Below are 19,795 nucleotides of genomic sequence, written 5' to 3'. Positions count from 1 at the left end.
CATAGTTTTGTAAGCAATCCAAGTTCAGGGAAATAGCTCCTTTTTCCAGTTTCCAGTGATGGGGAGAAGCTTTTTCCCTGAACTTGGATTGCTTACAAAACTGTGAAACTCCTACCTATACCATGAGTCTGAGCAAATGTGGTTTAGCTCAGATCCTGCTCAGAACAGAAGCTGCGTAGGCACTTCCTATGGTAGAAAGTTGGCCTTCCCACCGCCGAGCGAAACCACCCGGAACCCTGTCGCGCTATACCGGGCCTCTGCTTCCAACATGCCCAGTACATCCTGGGTCACGGGAGATTTAAGCTGCAAGTCTAAATCTTTGTCCTCTATCTTGTTTTTGTATTTGTAATCTTTCATATCTTTCCTACTGTGGCTGTCACCAAACCCTTCCCCACTTTATTCTCAGATTTTGAGCCGCTACGGGGGAGGCAGGGACCATGTCTCATTCTCACCTGTGTATTTTTTCCCAGTCCTTAGGATGGTGCCCTGCACATGATAAGTGCTTATAAATACTAATGCTACCTCAGGAGAAGTGCTGATGATAGATTAGCATATTTGTGTGGATTGTTAGTTAAGCTTTTAAATTTGAGGTTTATTATGCAGTGTGTGCAATCTGAGGGAGTTTATGTTACTATTATGATGATGAGCTGGATTCCCTGACCATATATCTACCTCCTTTAAAGCATTGGATTACCAATATTCATCATCACAGAGAATGATGCACTGGTGCTGGGCTCCATCCAAATGTCTGTTTTAGCTCATGCATAACTGATATCATTGCCCACGTTTACCAAACTGTGAATCCTAGCTGATACTGGAGGCACTTTTTGTCCTGAGAATGGATTTCTTTATGCTATAGGGCTTGGAACAACTAATATGTTAATTGAATACATGCACACATTTTGGATTCGGAATCCCAATGTAGGAATAATAACAATAATAGTAATGGTATGTATGGGATTTATTAAGCACTTTACTATGGGCCAAGCACTGTACTGAATGCTGGGGTTTATACAAGTGTTAATCTAATACGTATGCACATTCTGGATTTGGAATCCCAACCTAGGAATAGTAATAGTATTTATTAAGCACTTAACTGTGGTGCTGGGGTTAACAGTAAGTGCTTTATAAATACTTGGGGAGTGTTAGATATGGGGTAACAAAGAACTTGACCTCCAGGGTAGCAGGTCAAGAGACCTGATGTGCAAGATGGGTAAAGTTGGTAGAGAAACCTGAAGCCACTAGTAAGGAGTTTTTGCTTGATGCAGAGGGAAATGGGTAGTCACTGGAGGTTTTTGAGATGTGGAATGAGACGTGACGATTGGAAGATGATTCGGGTGGCAGCGTAAAGTGTAAATTGAAGGCAGGGAAAGGTTAGAGTCTGGCAGATGGATGAGGAGGCCAATACTGTAATCTAGCCCCAACATGGTGAGAGGTTGAATCAGGGTGGTGGCTGTTTGGGTGGAGAGGAAGGGGGCAGTTCTGGGAGATGTTGTAGAGGAAAAAGTAACAGGGTTTATTAGCTGACTGATGTGAAAGCTGAAACTCAATGAGGAGTCAAGGATGACACCAAGGTTATGGGCTTCTGGAACAGGGAGGATGATGGTGCTGTTGAAAGAGTTGGGGAAATTGGGAGGAGGGAAGGTTTTAAGAGGGAAAATGAGAAGTTAGGCATTCCTTGATTAATCCCTACTTCCTGGTCATGTCATCCCATTAGTCATCCTTAGCACCCATACATATATCGGTTTATTAATTCCACTGATTTACTCATTTGTTCATTAATTTTGGCTGCTTTTGTTATTACCCAATTGTATCTATGCTTTCACTCACATTACCATTAGAGGTACATTATCCGTGTCTGCCCATCTCTTCCATTTGAGCATTTGTTCCTAGGGGGTGGAACTATGTCTTCTATTTTTATTGTATACTCCCATGTGGTTAGTACAGTGCTCTGAACACAGACCCTCAATGAATACTAACGATGACCCTTTTGTGCGCATTGCTGTTTCCCATCCGGTAATAGTAATGATGGTATTTATTAAGTGCTTATTATATGCCAGGCACTGTGTTACGTGCTGGGGTAGATGCAAGAAAAACAGATCAGACCCAGTTGCCACCCCTCATGGGGCTCAGGAAAACTGTGCCTATGGAAGCACAATATAAAATTTACCTATGAAACTGTAAGGTTCCTTGCATCGCCTCATATTTAGTTCCCTTGCACAAAACTAGGCATAATTCAGCCAAGAGTACTGCAAGTATGACACATGTTTTTAAGGGTATATTCCTAGTGCTCCGACCTCCACTGATGAGGGAGGGAGCGTGGGAAAGGTAAGGGAAGCACAGGGGGTCCTCAGCCGTCAGTAAAACTCTGCTATCTGCTTTGCCAGCCAGGTGGGTGATGGGGCTGAATAAAGCAATGGAGCGAGGTGGGTGTGACAGTTACAGTGGAGTTTGCAGGAGAGGAACTAGAAGGATGAGGGAGAGTCGGGGTGGGGGGAGGGGGGCATTTGGGGACAGAATGGGAACACAAGACACTTCTCCTTTCAACTCACACTCCCCTTCCCACAGTGCTGATTATGTCTTTGAGCTACAGTGTGGGCTCCCCTTTGCTGCCTTTTAGCCTTGTGATGATGAGGCCGAAAATGCCTATTCCCAGTACTGACAGTAATCCTATGATCTGTCAAGGCCTCTTCTAGTTCTGTAAGTCGATGATTCTAAAGGCTTCAATGTTCTTGCACAAAAGGGAGAACAGGAACTCCTTTTAGCTATTGCCACCTGTGTGTTATGTAATATCTTATGCTTTTATTAACTTGTACAATACCCGGGAATAAAGTTGTGAGCTTCAAGCACTGTCTTCCAAAACTCTCAAGTGTTTTTCCTTTTGTCAGCATGTCAGATTCCTTAACTGACTGCAATATAGAGGGTTTTTTTTTACATAATTGTCATAATTTTCCTTTTGTTAACCAAATTCTTTCTATGCTAAAAATAAAGTCAGTGGCTATGGTTTTGCATTTAGGAGCCCTTCAGACCCAATATGATTACATAATTGATGCAAAGGCACCATGTTGATATGTTATTTCTTAGAATATTTTGGAAATCCCTGGGATACAGGTCATAAGTTGCCTTTAAAGTACAAGTCTCCTTTTGGGCAAACTTTAGTGTATCAAGACAACAGTCGTTGGGTGGTTAATCTCAAAGGGCAATTGAAAGTCACTTCTCCATTACTGATTTGCGGTAACCTTGGAAAAATTTCTTACCAGCTCCATACCTTTGTTGTCCTCCCTTGGAAATATAGTGAAGCAATGACTGCCCCCTGCTGGGGAGGAAGATGTTTTACCGTGCAAATTGATGAGATCGTATGCATAAATTACTCCGAGCTCAATAGTAATAATAATTGTGGTACTTGTTAAGTGCTTACTATGTGACAAGCATTGTACTAAGCACTGGTGTAGATACAACATAATCAAATCGGACACAGTTGATGTCCCAAATGGGGTTCATAGCCTAAGGGAGAGGAAGAACAGGTATTGAATCCCCACTTCATAGATAAGAACACTGAGTCACAGAAAAGTGAAGTGACTTACCCAAGGTCACACAGAAGGCAGAGGACAGACCCAAGACTAGAACCCAGGTCCTTTGACTCCCAGGCCCGTGCTCTTTCCATTAGACCATTCTACTTCTCCTTAAAAGAAAGCTTTCTTATTTCTGGGAATTCTCATCCCTATTATTTTATTCCTTTTCATCATCATTCCTATGGAACCATACTAAGGTGGATGCTCAGATTCCTAGCTACCCACAAGCACAAGCAAGTACTCCTGCTGAACAGGGAAGCAAGTGAGCTGAAGTGCCCATTTTGCAGGTTTCCCATTGTGTCCACTTTAAGAAACCTAAACCTGATGTTTTATGTTGCATTCCCTCCTTAAGGATATGACACCCAAGAAGGAAATATTTAACAGTTTTGGCTTCTTCACAATTTTTAAAATGATTAAAGTGACCTTGCACTTGACTCACATGTACTGATTTTTTAAAGCAAATAAAATCACAGCAAATTTAAACCATCTGTGTATTACTAGAATGCTTTTCATCACTGTACAGAGGCCTTTTAAATAGCAACACTATATTAGCCTGAAGTCAAACCAAGGGAGAGGGAAATCTTACTTTACTATCCCCTCCCAAAAGTTCCAATGACCCTGCTGAAGTAGTAGGGTGGAGAATTTCCCTAATTTAGCACAAGAAAGCTTTCCCTTAAGATATTTCTGGAGAGAATCTGGAGCGAGGCAACTGGTGAGCACTAACAATGAACGGATGGAGAAAATACAGCTTTCCCTTGTTTGCCTTCCCTTACTGTGGCTCATCCATCACTCTTGACTGAAGACTCCTTCAAAATAATAAAAAAAGAAGGATATTTGGTGAGCACTTACTGTATGCCAAGTTCTGTTCTAAGCTCTGGGTTAGATATAAAATAATTGTATCCGACTCAGTCCCTGTCCTACAGGGGGCTCACCAAAGGAGGGAGGTCTTATCCCCATTTAACAGATGAGGAAACTGAAGCACAGAGGTTAAGTGTCTTGCCCGACGTCACAAAACAGGCATATGATCTAACCCGGCCTAGATCCAGGTCTCCTGACTTCCAGGTCTGGGCTATTTCCAGTAAGCCTCGCTTCTGTCTTCATCATCCTCTGTCCTTATCCAAGGACCGCTGTGTAAAACACTTTAGAAATTCTTAGGTAGATATAAAGATAGGCATGTATTTTGGCAATCCCTGCTCAGTTGATATAACTGAGTTGAATCATGAGAGCCATGTGTTTTGGCAATTCCTGCTCACCTGATATAACTGAAAGAGGTCTCGAGAGGTCATTTTTTTAGAAATGCTACTGAAGCGCTTACTATGCGCCAAGCACTGTACTACATGCTGGGATAGACTGTGAGCCCACTGTTGGGCAGGGACTGTCTCTATATGTTGCCAATTTGTACTTCCCAAGCGCTTAGTACAGTGCTCTGCACACAGTAAATGCTCAATAAATACGATTGATGATGATAGATACAAGATAATCTGGTTGGACCCAGTCTCTGTCCCACATTAAGCTCATAGCCTAAGCAAGAGGGAGGAGGATTTGGTCATCTTCTCTAGTCCCTCGCTTCCCACCAGGCAAATTCCTAGTCATACAATTTTAAGATTTCCAATTCCCATATGTTGACCTTCAGTACAGTGTCTGTTAGAAGATTAGAGAAGGTGGTGCATCTGCAGGTTTTGAGCAGTAATGACTTTCTTAGAAAATCAAATCAGAAGTACCCTCTGGGTGGGCTACTCATCACTCCTATGTTAAAAGTGCATTGTGTTGAACGATATCTAGGAGACTGGCCCTCCTTGTTTAAATCTCTGTGTTCTTTGAACATACAAGGCTGCAGATGAAAGCTGTTCTGATGACATGTTCCAGAATCGCTTCTAGTATCATTAGAATGGACATAAAGGAAGAAGCCAATTTCAGATCCTGCATGAATGTATTAAAGCTTTAAAATATGTTTTTAATCTGACATTGTTGCCATGTTGGCACAACCCCCAAGACATTCCAAACAAACTAAAATAGCTAGTCTATCTTTTGTGGGGCTCACATAAGCATCACAAGATGAATATTACAAGATGTGCATTTATTCTTGTTTATTCAATTTGGTTTATTTTGAGGACATATTATATTTCCATGTGTTTCCCAAGCACTTAGTACAGTACTCTAGTCCCAATAGGCATGCAATTACCTGTACTTGTACACTTACCTGTACTTGCCTGTAATTTATTTTAATATCTGTTTCCCCCTCTACATTCATTCATTCATTCATTCATTCAATCGTACTTATTGAGCACTTACTGTGTGCAGAGCACTGAACTAAGCTCTTGGGAAGTACAAGTTGGCAACATATAGAGACGGTTCCTAACATATCTCTCAACTTTGTTGTATCATACTCTTCCCAAACACCTATTACAGTGTTCTGCACACAGTAAGCATTCAATAAATATCAATGATTGATTGATTCATTCACTCATTCAATCATATTTATTGAGCACTTACTGTGTGCAAAGCACTGTGTTAAGCACTTGGCTTGATGATGATATCAGAGGGCTAGCACTAAGAAAGTAAAATATCCCTATAAAAATGAAGTATCCTCTCAAAACTTCATAAATGTCCATCCTTATTGTGGCTTTTGTTTCTGGTGGTAAAGCTAATTCACTATACAGAGGCAACCTATGGCTACAGTAGAAGAAAAAATCTCTAAACTAATTGGGATTTAGGCTAATTTGGATCATCAAAAGCTTGGATAACTGAACAAAATAAAGTTTGGCTTTATTGTACAGGTTTCTTGCCAAATCTGCTTGGTATTCACATTTTCTTTTGATCATCTAAGCTAGCCTCAGTTTGGGAAACAGTAGTTTGGAACACAGACTTAGAACATGAGCTCTCGATTGTACTAGTTTAGGACCAAGCTATTTCTGGCCTGTTTTTTTTATCATCTGAAATCTTCCTTAATTTTCTTGGCACCAATTTTCCAAGGACTTTTCCTTTTGGGGTCTCACTTTACAGATAGCTTCTTTTTTTCACTTTTGTCCCCTGTAAATTTGGGCAAGAAACTGGAATTAAAACAGCTGTTGCTGATGCACTGCAAGCATACGCCATCATATACCAAAAACTCTGCATTTAAAAAATAAAAACTTCGCTTAGAAGCCAATAAACTTTGACCTTCATCATCATCACATGAGAAATTTTTGTGTATTCATCCAAGGAAGTCTGTCATTTTAAGATTGAGTATTTAAGTAATAAGACATTATAATACCTCAAACAGCTTTGGAACAGATGAACAATAATTAGCCACTGTCATTCGTTAAATTGTAACTGTGGTTGATGTAAATAAAAGTTTAACTTAAAGAGATTTTTTGAATGGAAATTAAGATGTGTTACTGTAGGGTTGAGGTTAAGGTTGATATCCACAGAAACCACAGGACTTACAGTTGCTTTCCCCCGGGGACTCTGAACTTATCTGTCCTGAATATTTTTAGCAGTTAGGGTTTATTTTATTCTTTTAGAAGTCTGCCAATAAATGGAGAAGTCTGTCTTAATAAATCCAAATCCATTAAGAATGCCTATTGAGTGTGGGTGAAATGTGATGCAGAGTGAGTTGGGAGGGGGAGGAAGAGAGACACAGATAGAAAGAGAGAGGAGAAAAAATGGCCTGAGAAAAGATGAGAGGAATCTTCAGGCAGTGACTCAATAAGCATTAAGGGCAGTCTTCATTTGTGTTTATCTCCTCAGGTTTCCTTTCAGCCATCTCTACTTCTCAGCATGGAATTCTGCAATGAACAATGAGGCCTTGGGAGACTGCAAGCATCCAAAGGACAGAACAATTTCATGCCTTGTGTAGTGGCCTTTCACTTCTTCGCAGACAAAGTGAAATGGTACTTAGGAGGTGATACCTTTCCCTGAAGTCCAAATCACAGACCTTTTGGATATTGGCTAAGAAGTTTCAACACCCTGCTCGCCTTGGAATTCTAACGGACTGGTGACAGAGACATCATGTCGTAGGGCTTGACGGGTTTTGCCATCACTGAGTTGCAATGGTTTTATACACTGCCCCATTTCCCAACAGCTTTCTGTCGGTTCTGCATTCCTTTTCTTGGACCCTGATCTTCCCATGTTACTGGCTAGCAGACCGACTTCTGGCCTCTTTTGTACCCACCACCTATGAGAAGCGCCAGAGGGCCGACGACCCATGCTACTTTCATGTTCTCTGCGTCATTATTACCACTCCCATCTACTTGGCCCTCCTGGTTGCCTCTCTGCCCTTTGCCTTGATTGGGTTCCTGCTGTGGTCTCCCCTCCAGTCAGCTAGGAGACCATACATCTATTCCAGGCTAGAAGACAAAAGCCAGGCCAGTGGCTCTGCCCTACTCAGCGAATGGAAGGCCGCGGGGACTGGGAAAAGCTTCTGCTTTGGCACTGCCAATGTCTGCCTGCTTCCCGACTCCCTGGCGAGATTCAACAATGTCTTCAACACACAAGTCCGGGCCAAAGAGATTGGGAGAAGGATCCGTAATGGGGCCAGTAGACCCCAGATCAAAATATACATCGATTCCCCAACCAACACCTCCATCAGTGCTGCAAGCTTCAGTAGCTTGGTATCACCCCAAGGTGGTGATGGCCCCAACCGAGCTGTCAGCATGGGCATTAAAAGGACGACGTCCATGGAGTACAAGGGAGATAACGGAGGAACAACGAACAGTGAGGAGAACAGAGACGCCAAAGCTGGTGTAGAACCGAATGAGGGAGAAGACAGTGCCTGTATCATCCGCATTGGTGGAGAAGATGGAGCGCAGCTTTCAGACCCAGAAGTAGATGCCCCCACTGGGCAGGTTGGCTGTCAAGCAGATCCTCCGCTAGAGGCTGAAACGGAAGGTCAGAAGGGTCAAACCCACAACCATAAGCAGAAAGAAGGGGACTCCGGGAGCTTAGACAGCTACACTACCTCCAGAGAGTCCCTGGTGAAAGTTCGAATTGGAGATGGCACCGTGGACCAAAGCGCCATTAACAACAAGTTGCTCTACAAGGCCTCTGTGATCAAGAAGACCTCTGTGAGAAAAAAGAAGCATACCGACGAGATCTTCGACCATGAGATCTCTGCCTTCTTTCCTGCCAACTTGGACTTCCTATGCTTACAGGAAGTTTTTGACAAAAGAGCAGCAGAGAAGTTGAAAGAGCAGCTCCACCACTATTTCGAATACATTCTTTACGATGTCGGGGTCTACAGCTGCCACGGTTGCTGTACCTTTAAGTGTCTGAACAGCGGCCTCCTCTTTGCCAGCCGTTATCCAGTTTTGGATGCTGCCTATCACTGTTACCCCAATGGACGAGGATCAGATGCCCTGGCCTCCAAGGGAGCTTTGTTTCTTAAGGTAAGAGGCTTACTGCCCGCAATTTAAACCCAGTCACTTCTAGGGGGACTATTTTTCCACTGCCAAGTTGTCCTATTAGCTTCTTAATAGACTGAGCCTTTACCATTCATCCCACTTTGCTGGAGTCACAAGAAGATCAAAGTACTCTTTGATACTCTTTAGGGAAGCAGCGTGGCTCAGCGGAAAGAGCCCGGGCTTTGAAGTCAGAGGTCATCGGTTCAAATCCTGGCTCTGCCACTTGTCAGCTGTGTGACTTTGGGCAAGTCACTTCACTTCTCTGGGCTTCAGTTACCTCCTCTGTAAAATGGGGATTAAGACTGTGAGCCCCACGTGGGACAACCTGATCACCTTGTAAATTCCCCAGTGCTTAGAACAGTGCTTTGCACATAGTAAGCGCTTAATAAATGCCATTATTATTATTATTATTATTATTATTATTATTATTATTATTACTCTGGTGTTGCAATCCCAGGCCTCTTCTGGCTTTTTAGAAGATGCAGTCAGTATGAGGAGCAGCGTAGCCAAGTGGCAAGAGCACAGGCCTGGAAGTCAGAGGACCTGGGTTCTAATACTGGCTCCACCACGTACCTGCTGTGTGACCTTGGGCAAGTCACTTCACTTTTCTGTGCTTCTGTTACCTCACCTGTAAAATGGGGATAAAGACTGTGAGCTCCATGTGGGACATGGAGTGTGTCCAACCTGATTATCTTGCATCTACCCCAATGTGTAGTACAATGACTGGCACATAGTATGCCCTTAACAAATACCATTAAAAAAAAAAACTGTTCTCTCTCCTACTTAGACTGTGAGCCTTATGTGGGACTGATTACCCCAGTGCTTAGTATGGTGCTTGACACATAGCGCTTAACAAATACCACAGTTATCATTATTACTCAACACTGTTAATCTCAGATTTGACTTCCTGAGGGTGACTAAGATGGTTTGCTTTGGCAACTCCAGGTGCTGGACAGAACAGCTAAAATGAGCATACTCCTCTGGAAATGAAAGGATTCCCTAACTATGACTGAAGAAAGTCTGCAGATCAATCAATCAATCATTCAGTAGTATTCACTGAGTGCTTACTATGTGCAGAGCATTGTACTGAGCCCTTGGGCTAGTACAGTACAACAGAATTAGTAGTAGTTTAATTGACAAATGGGGAAACCAAGACATCCCCCATTAGAGAAAAAGCATCAAAGTGGACTATAAATAGTAAAAATTTTAATTATAGTATATGTAAAGCCCTTACTATGTGCCAGCCACTGAGCTAAACACCGGGGCAGATATAATATAGTCAGATCAGGTGCAATCCCTGTCCCACGTGGAGCTCATAGTCTAAGGAGGAGGGAGAACAGATATTGAAGCCTCATTTTACAAATGAGGAAACTAAGGCACAGAAAAATTAAATGACTTGCCCAAGGTCCCACAGCAGGCAAGTGGCTGAGTAGGGACTGGTATCCATGACTCCTGACTTCCAGTCCTGTGGTCTTCTACTATTGACAAATATTGACACTATTGACAAGTATTCACAAATAATGCACATTAAGGGTGATAGATAGGGATGTCAGAATCAATTAAAATTATCCCAGTAATTTGGTTTTCATTTAGACTCATTTTCCCCTACCGGATTCTTCAAAGCAGAGACAAAAATTATTATGGACCCCTTGTTTTAAAAGGGTATGTGTACTCAACAATAATAATAATAATTGTGGTATTTGTTAAAGTGCTTACTACATGTACTAAAGCACTGGAGTAGATACAAGAAAAGCAGGTTAGATAAGGTCCCTGTTCCACATGGGGCTCACAGCCTAAGGAGAAGGGAGAACACATATTTAAGCTCCATTTTGCAGGGGAGGTAACTGAGGCATGGAGGAGTTAAGTGACTTGTCCAGTTTCACAGAGCAGACAAGCAGCAGAGCTTTGATTTGAACTCAGGTCCTCCAACTCCTAGTCCCATGCTCTTTCCACTAGGCTACACTGCTACTAAAGGGTGCTTGATTTTGAAGTCATCGCTGAACTGGACATTACTAATTTAAATTCAGTGGGAGAATTTTTAAGCTTTTAATGACTTGGTTAATGACTGCTGTCTTCTTATGAAGCATTAGACACTGCCTTGTCAGATTTTCCACAGCAAAACTCAAGGTTTTCAGTTTTCTCAGAGAAGCCAACAGAAACCCACAAATAATTTGCAGTGAACCTAAGCTTTCTCTCCTTCACTCTACCCACTCTCTCTCTTGTCTTTGTTCAGTTTTTTTTCCCCTGCAAGTTTTCAGCATCCTCAGCCCTTTGCCAAGCCCAGATTGAGGCTATTCTCTTCCAGCCCATTCACGCTGTCCCAGCCACTCACTGGGTTGGGACCTTTCTTGGTACCCCTGCTGCTCTACAGATCAAGTTCTTTGTAAGCCCAACCACAATCCCCTGCCTCATTCACCACCTAACTCTTCTCCCACATTCTCCCTCCCTCTGCCTGCATGTGGCTGGCATACGTACTCAATGCCCTGATGGTTGAGATAATGAGATTTTGATCTCTGAGAGGAAATCTTTTTTTATGCTAAAAAATATGGTGTTTCCATTTGTGCCTGGAGATCTGTAAGTAGTTTGCTGACAAATGGAAGTGTCTGAAAAGGTTTTTATTTTCCCTTTAAATCCAATTTTTTTCAGGTAGCCAATGCAGCTAAGCAATTAGGGCTTTCTTTCAAAAGTATCCCCAATCAGGCACCCAAGGCACATCAGTGTAGCTTCACCCCAGCGTGGATTTTTTTTTTGAGACCCAGACACTTTCGCTTTGGAATTCGTTTCGCAAACTTCTCTTCCGTGGTTAAGTACCCTTTGCTCTCAAATCTAATAATAAATAATGATAATTGTAGTATTTGTTAGGCACTATGTGCCAAGCACTGTATTAAGTGCTAGGGTAGATACAAGATCATCTTGACAGACAGAGTGCCTGTCCCACAATGGACTCATCATCTAAAGGAGAGGGAGAACAGGTAGTAGATCCCCAGTTTACAGATGAAGAAACTGAGGCATGGAAAAGTGAAGTGACGTGCCCAAGGTCATCCAGCAGGTAAATGACGGAGCTGGGATTAGAACCCAGGTCCTCTGACTCTCAGGCCTGTGCTCTTTCCATTTGGCCACACTGCCTCTAATCTCATCCATGAATCTGTAATTTACTGTTCCTGGTGTACTTGTGGTGGAATCTGCTAGCCCCCTGGCCCTTAATGGCAGTGGCCAGAAGTCCCTCTTAAGACAGGGCCATCTTGATTTGGGGGATTCCATTCTACCACCTGAAAGTTCCCATTTTCAGGCAGGGTGGTGGAAAAGGACCCTCTTTCTTCTCCTCTTCTCCCACAGCAGCAGCAAATACTCCACCATCACCACAACCGTAATGGTGTTGGCGGGGATGTGTTTGAAAAGGAGTGTCTCACAGGAAATCTGTCTGAACATCACATAATTCAGGCACACTAGCAGCAGCAGCTATTGAGCATACTGGAGTAGGTGTTTAGGACAATGAAAGATAGAAAACATGGACCCTGTCCTCAAGGGGCTTACAATTCTAATGGGGGAGACAGAGAGAGTGTACATATAGTAAGAATCAAAGAGAAAATACAGCTCTACCTGGTGACAAAAAAAATGAAAGTGGAGATAAGCAAGTGGAATAAATAGAACAATTCACATCTAAGCGCTAAGGGTGGCTGATAGGCTGGTATGAGTGGGAAGATCCTTGCCAGGACTCTCACCACCAGAGTTGGCTGCCTCTGAGAATTTAGTTGTGCTTATTGTCACTGACAACCGATTGTGATGAGAGAGATAAGAAGAAAAGTCATCATGTGGCCATTAGGTAAGGTAATCAGGTGTCACTAGGCCAGACCAGTTGAGCAGGGGCCACCATTTTCTGCTGCCATGGAAAGAAGAAGAGTCAGCTAAAACGAGCTCAGCAGCCCTGTTAGCTAGGTCCAGATTGGGCTAGTTGATCTGGGGCTAGCATCAATGGTGCAATTGCCACTTCCAGGTGAGCCGAAGCAGCTCACCCCAGTTCAACTCCACACCCTTGGCTGAGGTGCTCTTGCTATGGTAATGGTGGCAGCAGCATTAGAGGGTGGACACCTTCTCTGCACTCTCTCCCCTCCCCTTTTTTCATTCCCCATCTCCTTTTCTCCCCATCTCTTTCTCCTCCTCTTGCCCTGGCCCCATTTAGGGCCCACCGCCATCCTGCCTAAGGAGAATTTTGGTCATCTACAAGATAATCACACAATTCATTCATTTTATTTTAGGGAGGGGGCCTTCTGGACCTCTACCCACTATTCTCAGAAACTGACTGGTGAGTCCAGAAAGTGCTTAGAGAAACTCACCCAATCACTGTAAAGCTAAAGGACTGAATACTGCTTTGATGTTGCTGCTGGCTCCTTACTGGTCAGTGGAATGAGTGATAGTGGAGTTAGGTCACGGTATCGCCATTCAGATCCTTTTGGTTTTTCTGCACCTTTGTTTGACTTCTCTTCTGTTTATAGACAGGCCTCTGTGTAGAAGAGACCTTTAGAGTATAACCTGACAGAGAATAGTTTCAAGAGAGACCTCATCCACAGAACAAAAATTTCTATATTTGTGTCCCCTTTCTTATGAGGTTTGACACGAATGGCCCGTGCTTTCACCATATGATATAACATTATTGAAATCTATTGAATTCATATTACAACAGGACTTATTCTTTCTATTTTTGTGTACCATTTCTCATCATTTAATAGATTCTCCTTTGATCTGGGGAATCAGAATTCTTTTCCCATCAAAGAACTGTTTATTATGTAAGGCATTAGTCTTAGTATCCCTTTAATGTGCATTTTATTAAGAAAAGCTTTCAGGGCGGGATGACCCGGTGAGCAGGGAGTTTTGATATTCATCACTACAACACCAGTTCCAAGTCTATCCTGGGGTAGTAAGTACTAATAACGACTGTCATATTTGTTAAGCACTTTCTATGCACCAAGCACTAAATTAAGCACTGGGGTAGATCAATCAGTGGTATTTATTGAGTGCTTACTGTGTGCAGAACACTGTAATAAGCACATGGAGGGTACATTACAATAGAGTTAGTAGGCACATTCCCTGCCCTCAATGAGTTTACAGTCTAGAAGTGAAGACAGACATTAATATAAATAAATAAATTAGATACAAGATCAGAAAGGAGTTGACAATGACATTGCCCTGTTGCCACCTGAAAGAAGTTAGTTGGTATTTTTGTTGCTGTTACCTCCTTAATCCACAAAGATTCTGCATCAGTGCTCATTGCATTCCTGTGGGATGCTGCATCCCCATTTTCCAGATGAGGAGACTGAGGCTCTAAGAAATTTCAGGATTTGCTGAAAGCCTCCAACTAAACCTGTCAGCAGAGCCTTGTCTTCATGACGTTCTCACTGCAGTTTAGACTTGTCTGTTGGTCTGTCTCTCCTATCACTAATGAAAATATGTGACTTTCCAAAAGCCATTGAGGAGTGCATTTTCTTTAGTAAATACAGATAGCTCACTTGACATTTTTGCCACAAATAGCTCCATTTTGAGGAGAGTAGTCATTGAGCTCTAAATTCTAGATGTCCACTTCCTACACAGGACATGGGCAAGAGGTCGGTGGTGAGATGGACGAGATAGAGGTACAGTGAGTAGGTTGGCATTAGAAGAGTGAATTATGTGGTCTGGGTTATAGTAGGAGAGCAGTGAGGTAAGGTAGGAGGGGGCAGGGTGGTTGCTTTAAAGCCAGTGGGTTTTGTGACAGGCTAAATATGTGAATTGAATGAGAGAGATGAGTCAAGGAAAATGTCATGGTTGTGGGCTTGTGAGACAGGGAGGGTGGTGGTGCTGTCTACACTGATGGGAAAGACAGAGAGAGGACAGGGTTTGAGGGGAGATGTGGAGTTCTATTTTTAATAGGTCAAATTTGAAGTGTTGGCAAGCCATCCAAGTAGAGATGTCCTGAAGGCTGGAGGAAATGTGAGACTGCAGAGAAGGAGAGAGGTCAAGGCTAGAGATGTAGATCAATCAATGGTATTTATTGAGCACTTACTGTGGGCAGAGCACTGTACTAAACACTTGGGAGAGTACAGTATAAAAGATTGGGTAGACCCACTCCTTGCCCACAAGAAGATTACAGTCTAGAGGGAAAATTTTGTTATGTAGTCATCACACTGTTCAGCAGTACAACCAAAACCAAGGAAATAATACTTATGGTATTTCTAAAAATTATTGTCATCTTTGCTAAGTGATTGCTAGTTGTCAAGCACTGTACTTAGCACTGGGGTTGGTACAAGTTATTCAGGACAGACATGCTCCCTGTCCCACATAGGGCTCACATTTAAGGGAGAGAGAAGCAGTGTTGCCTAGTGGATAGAGCACGGGCCTGAGAATCAGAAGAATCTGGGTTCTAATCCTGGCTCCTCCGCTTATCTGCTGTGTGACCTTGGGCAAGTCACTTCACTTCTCTCAAACTCAGTTACCTCATCTGTAAAATAGGGATTAAGACTGTCATCCCCATGTGGGACGTGGACCACCTGATTAGCTAACCTGATTTGCATTTACCCCAGCACTTAGTTCAGTGCATGGCACATAGTAAGCACTTTAACAAATACCATTTTTTAAAAAAAGGAGTGGGGAGGGAGAACAGAAATTGAATCTGGGACTCTTCCACATAGAGATGGTAGCTGAAACCATGGGAGTAAATGAGTTCTTCAAGGGAGTGGGTGTAGACAGAGAATAGAAGGGTACCCAGAACTAAGCCTTGAGGGACCCCCACGGTTAGGGGGTGGGAGGCAGAGATGTTCAAGATGAGAGAGTCTAGGACAAAGTATAGTTAGAAGGTGACTGGAAAGGTTTCCAGCATGAATGGAATGCTATAGAAACAACTTACAGCTTCTGCAGAGGCAGCCAGGCCCCTTCGTGAATGGCTTCAGACCCCGGGCCCTGTGGTTTCAGCTCAGGGAGTGGTGGCAAAAGTAGTTAAGCTGAGGCAGCAGCCACCAGGACCACAAAGAGGCAGCAGTGATTGGGTGAGTGTTATCTGTGTTCTTGTGTGTTTTAATATGTGTTTATGCATCTATGTGTAAATTTGTCTGTGTGTACATCTGCTGCCTCCACTTCCTCTCTTCCAACTCCCTTTTTGACTCACTACAATCTGGTTTCCATCCTATTTCCTCCACTGCACTCTCCAAGGCCACCGATGACCTCCTCTTTGCCAAATCAAATAGTCTCTACCCTGTCTTAAATCTCATTGACCTCTCAACTGCCTTTGATCCTGTGGACCACTTCCTTCTTGTGAACACACTACCTAACCTTGGTTTCTCTAACACTGTCCTCGCTTGGTTTTCCTTTTACATCCCTGGCTGCTAGGACTTTCCAGCTGAACCCCCCCACCACCCCCGCCTTCTATCACCCCAATGGGTGGAATCCAGGAAATGGGGAAGTAGTGTGGCCTAGTGGTAGGAGCCTGGGCCTAGGAGTCAGAGGTCCTAGGTTCTAATTCTGACTCCGCCATCTTCTAGACTGTGAGCCCATTGTTGGGTAGGGATTGTCTCTATTTGTTGCCAATTTGTACTTTCCAAGCACTTAGTACAGTGCTCTGCATACGGTAAGTGCTCAGTAAATACGATGAATGAATGAATGAATGAATGAATTTACCTGCTGTGTGACCTTGGGCAAGTCACTTAACTTCTCTGTGCCTCAGTTACTTCATCTGTAAATAGGGATTAAAACCTACTCTCTCCTAATTAGACTGTGAAACCCATATGGGAAAGGGATTATGTCCAACCTGATCATCTTGTATCTACCCCAGCAATTAGTTCAGTGCTTGGCACATAGTAAGCACTTAACAAAATACCATAGTCATTACTACTATCTCACCCGCTAAGTGTGGATAGTCCTTAAGGGTCTATTCTGGGTGCCCTCTTCTTCCCACTTTATCGGCATCAGTGGTATTCATTGAGTACTTACTATGTACAGCGCACTGCATTAAGCACTTGGGAGAGTCCAGTACAAATTTATAGTCACAGTCTTGGGGACATCATCCCCAAGAAGCAGCATGGCTCAGTGGAAAGAGCATGAACTTGGGAGTCAGAGGACGAGGACGTGGGTTCTAATCCCGACTCTGCCACTTGTGTGTTGTGTGACCTTGGGCACGCCACTTCACTTCTCTGTGCCAGTTACCTCATCTGTAAAATGGGGATTAAGACTGTGAGCCCCAAGACTGTGACAACCTGATTACCTTGTATCTACCCCAGTGCTTAGAACAGTGCTCGCCATATAGTAAGTGCTTAACAAATGCCATCATTATTATTGTGGCTTCAGCTACCACCTTTATTTGGGTGACTTCCGCATCTCTCTCACTAGTCCCAACTTCTCTCCGTTTACAATTTACCATTTCCCCTTCCCTACAGGATATCGCCACGTGGGTGTCTGCCAGCACCCAAACCTCAATTTATACCAAACTGAACTGCTCATCTTCCTTCCCAAGCCCTCTCCACCACCTAGGTTTTCCATTCCCCTTATCTCCCTGTTTCTGAAGGCCTCAACCTTGGCATTATCCTTGATTCTTCCCTCTCTTTGAACTTTCACATAGACTCTATTGTGAAATCTTGTTGCTTCTTCCACCACCATGTTTTCTGAAACTGCCACTTCCTCGCCATCCAAACAGCCATCGCTCTGGTCTAGATGTTGATCATATCCTGACAACTACTGTATCAGCCTCCTCACTTGTCTCCCTGCCTCCAGCTTCTCCCCTCTCTAGTCTATTCTTTGCTCAGATAATCTTCCTAAAATGTTTCCACATGTCTCTCTACCCCTTCTTTGCATCAAACAGAAAGCTCCTGAGCAGTGAAGTCCAGATATTCCCTCAGCTCTCTCCCTCTTACCTATTCACTCTCTTCTCCAGATACAGCTCACACACTATTTCTCCCAACCTCATATTCTCCTTGTGTCTTATTCTTGACTCTCCCACCTCCCACCCACTGCTCCCACCCTTCCTCCTACTTGGAACTCCCCCCCCCGCTTCGAATCTGGCAGACCACAGCATTCCCCATCTTCAAAATTCTTCTGAAATCAAATCTCAACCAGAGGGCTTTCCCTAGTTAATTTTTCATCTTTACAGGTCTTATCTTCCCTATTTTCATCAGCTCAGCACTTTTGTACTCAACCTTTTGTTGTACTTATATACCTATTTGAGCACTTCTTCCTCCTATTTCTACGTCTATTTTCCCTGCTAGAGTGTAAGCTCCCTGTGGGCAGAGATCTTGTCTTCTCTCTATAGCATAGTTTCCTAAGTGCTCAGTACAGTGCTCTGTACACAATAGGTGCTCAGAACTGTTTGAATGAATTAAGGATCTGTCACCCCAGCCCCCCTCTGGCACATGCTCCCTTTCCTTCTCTCCCCCTGTTTCTCTTCCTCTCCCTTTCTCTCTTCCCCTCTCTATCTCTCTGGGGCTCAGTCTTTCTCTTTACACCTCTCTCTGTCTCTGAGTCCAACTCTCTATGTCTCCCTTTCTGTTTCTTTACCTGCCTTTTGGTCCTATGCCATCCGTTGTCCATCACCTTAGGAGAGGGTCCAACTTGTACTTCCCAAGTGCTTAGTACAGTGCTCTGCACACAGTAAGCGCTCAATAAATATGATTGATTGATTGATTGAATGGAATAATAAGAGCTCAAATCTTTATTATTGCTCAGAAGCAGTGTGGCCTAGTGGATAGAGAGTGGGCCTGGGAGCCAGAAGGACCTAGGTTCTAATCCCCACTCTGCCACCTGTCTGCTGTGTGACCTTGGACAAGTCACTTCACTTCTCTGTGCCCCAGTTCCCTCATCTGTAAAATGGGGATGAAGAATGTGAACCCCATGTGGGACATGGACTGTGTCCACCCTGATTAGCTTGTATCTACCCCGGAGTTTAGAACAGTGCCTGGCTTACCAAATACCATAAAAAAAGAAATTGTTGGTTCCCAGAAGGCACAAAGGTGGGCACCTGCCCATATAGCACAGTGATCCAGGTGTCCCATTTCAGCAGCATCGAAGGGTCCAGATGCCCCAATAGCAGTCATAGTGCCAGTACAGTGCTCTGCACACAGTAAGTGCTCAATAAATATGATTGAATGAATGAATGAATAAATGCCTGGCTTGAACACCAGAATAAGAACAGGGGTCTAATGGGTCCATTGAGTCCAATTTCTGTCTCTGACAGTGACAACAAAAGACATGTGGAAGAATAGTGTGATGGAAAGAGGGCAGCAGTGCCTCGCCTGTGCTGCATGGCTTGGTTTACAGGGGACCTTGAGTCAGGAACCCCTAGGGCAAAGCTACTTTCCTCTCACTCTGACACTGCTGAAGAGTGGGACTTTAAAATCAAACTCATAAAAGATGTACTTTTTAGGGTAGCAGTGCAGTCCTCAGGTATTCCACACAGCATCAGCAACCCTTGCTGGGCCTAAGCTAGCTAGTCGATTTTCATAAAAGAGAAATGGGGGAAAAAAACTAAAGTTCAAAAGAATAAGAGAATTGGGGAGACAAAAGAAAACAACAAAATAGGAAGGGGAAAAAAGAAGGAAAAAGAAAGTGAGGAAGGAAGGAAAGGGAAAAGGAAAAGAGAAGGGAAAAAAGAAACAAACTATTGTGCAGAAGGAGGAATGACTTTCTTCATTCCTCCTTAGGTAAGTACTAGAGATGGCTGTAGGTAAATAAGCATAAGGTAAACGTCCTTCTTGCAGATGGTGATCTTCCCATATAGTAGCCATTTGTATGATGTATGGAAGGAGCATGGCAGAGTAGATAGAGCATGGGTCTAGGAGTCAGAAGGTCACGGGTTCTAATCCCGGCTCCACCACTTCTGTGTGACCC

The 19,795-nt window shown here is 43.5% G+C and overlaps 1 protein-coding gene across 3 annotated transcripts in view; it reads left to right on the top strand.

Moving 5' to 3' along the window:
• SMPD3 (sphingomyelin phosphodiesterase 3) overlaps positions 1–19,795 on the top strand; it is a 170,288-nt gene that overhangs the window by 104,393 nt on the left and 46,100 nt on the right. For all 3 annotated transcript variants that reach the window (XM_038772346.1, XM_038772343.1, XM_038772345.1), the window contains exon 2: positions 7,302–8,938. In XM_038772346.1, the coding sequence (XP_038628274.1) occupies positions 7,604–8,938 (1,335 nt within the window). In that variant the 5' untranslated portion in view covers positions 7,302–7,603. The remainder of the gene's footprint in view (positions 1–7,301; positions 8,939–19,795) is intronic.

This window comes from Tachyglossus aculeatus, chromosome X1 (assembly GCF_015852505.1).
Source record: "Tachyglossus aculeatus isolate mTacAcu1 chromosome X1, mTacAcu1.pri, whole genome shotgun sequence".
Taxonomy (NCBI): domain Eukaryota; kingdom Metazoa; phylum Chordata; class Mammalia; order Monotremata; family Tachyglossidae; genus Tachyglossus; species Tachyglossus aculeatus.
The sequence above is the reverse complement of the archived record's forward strand: the minus strand, read 5'-3'. Positions and strand labels throughout refer to the sequence as shown.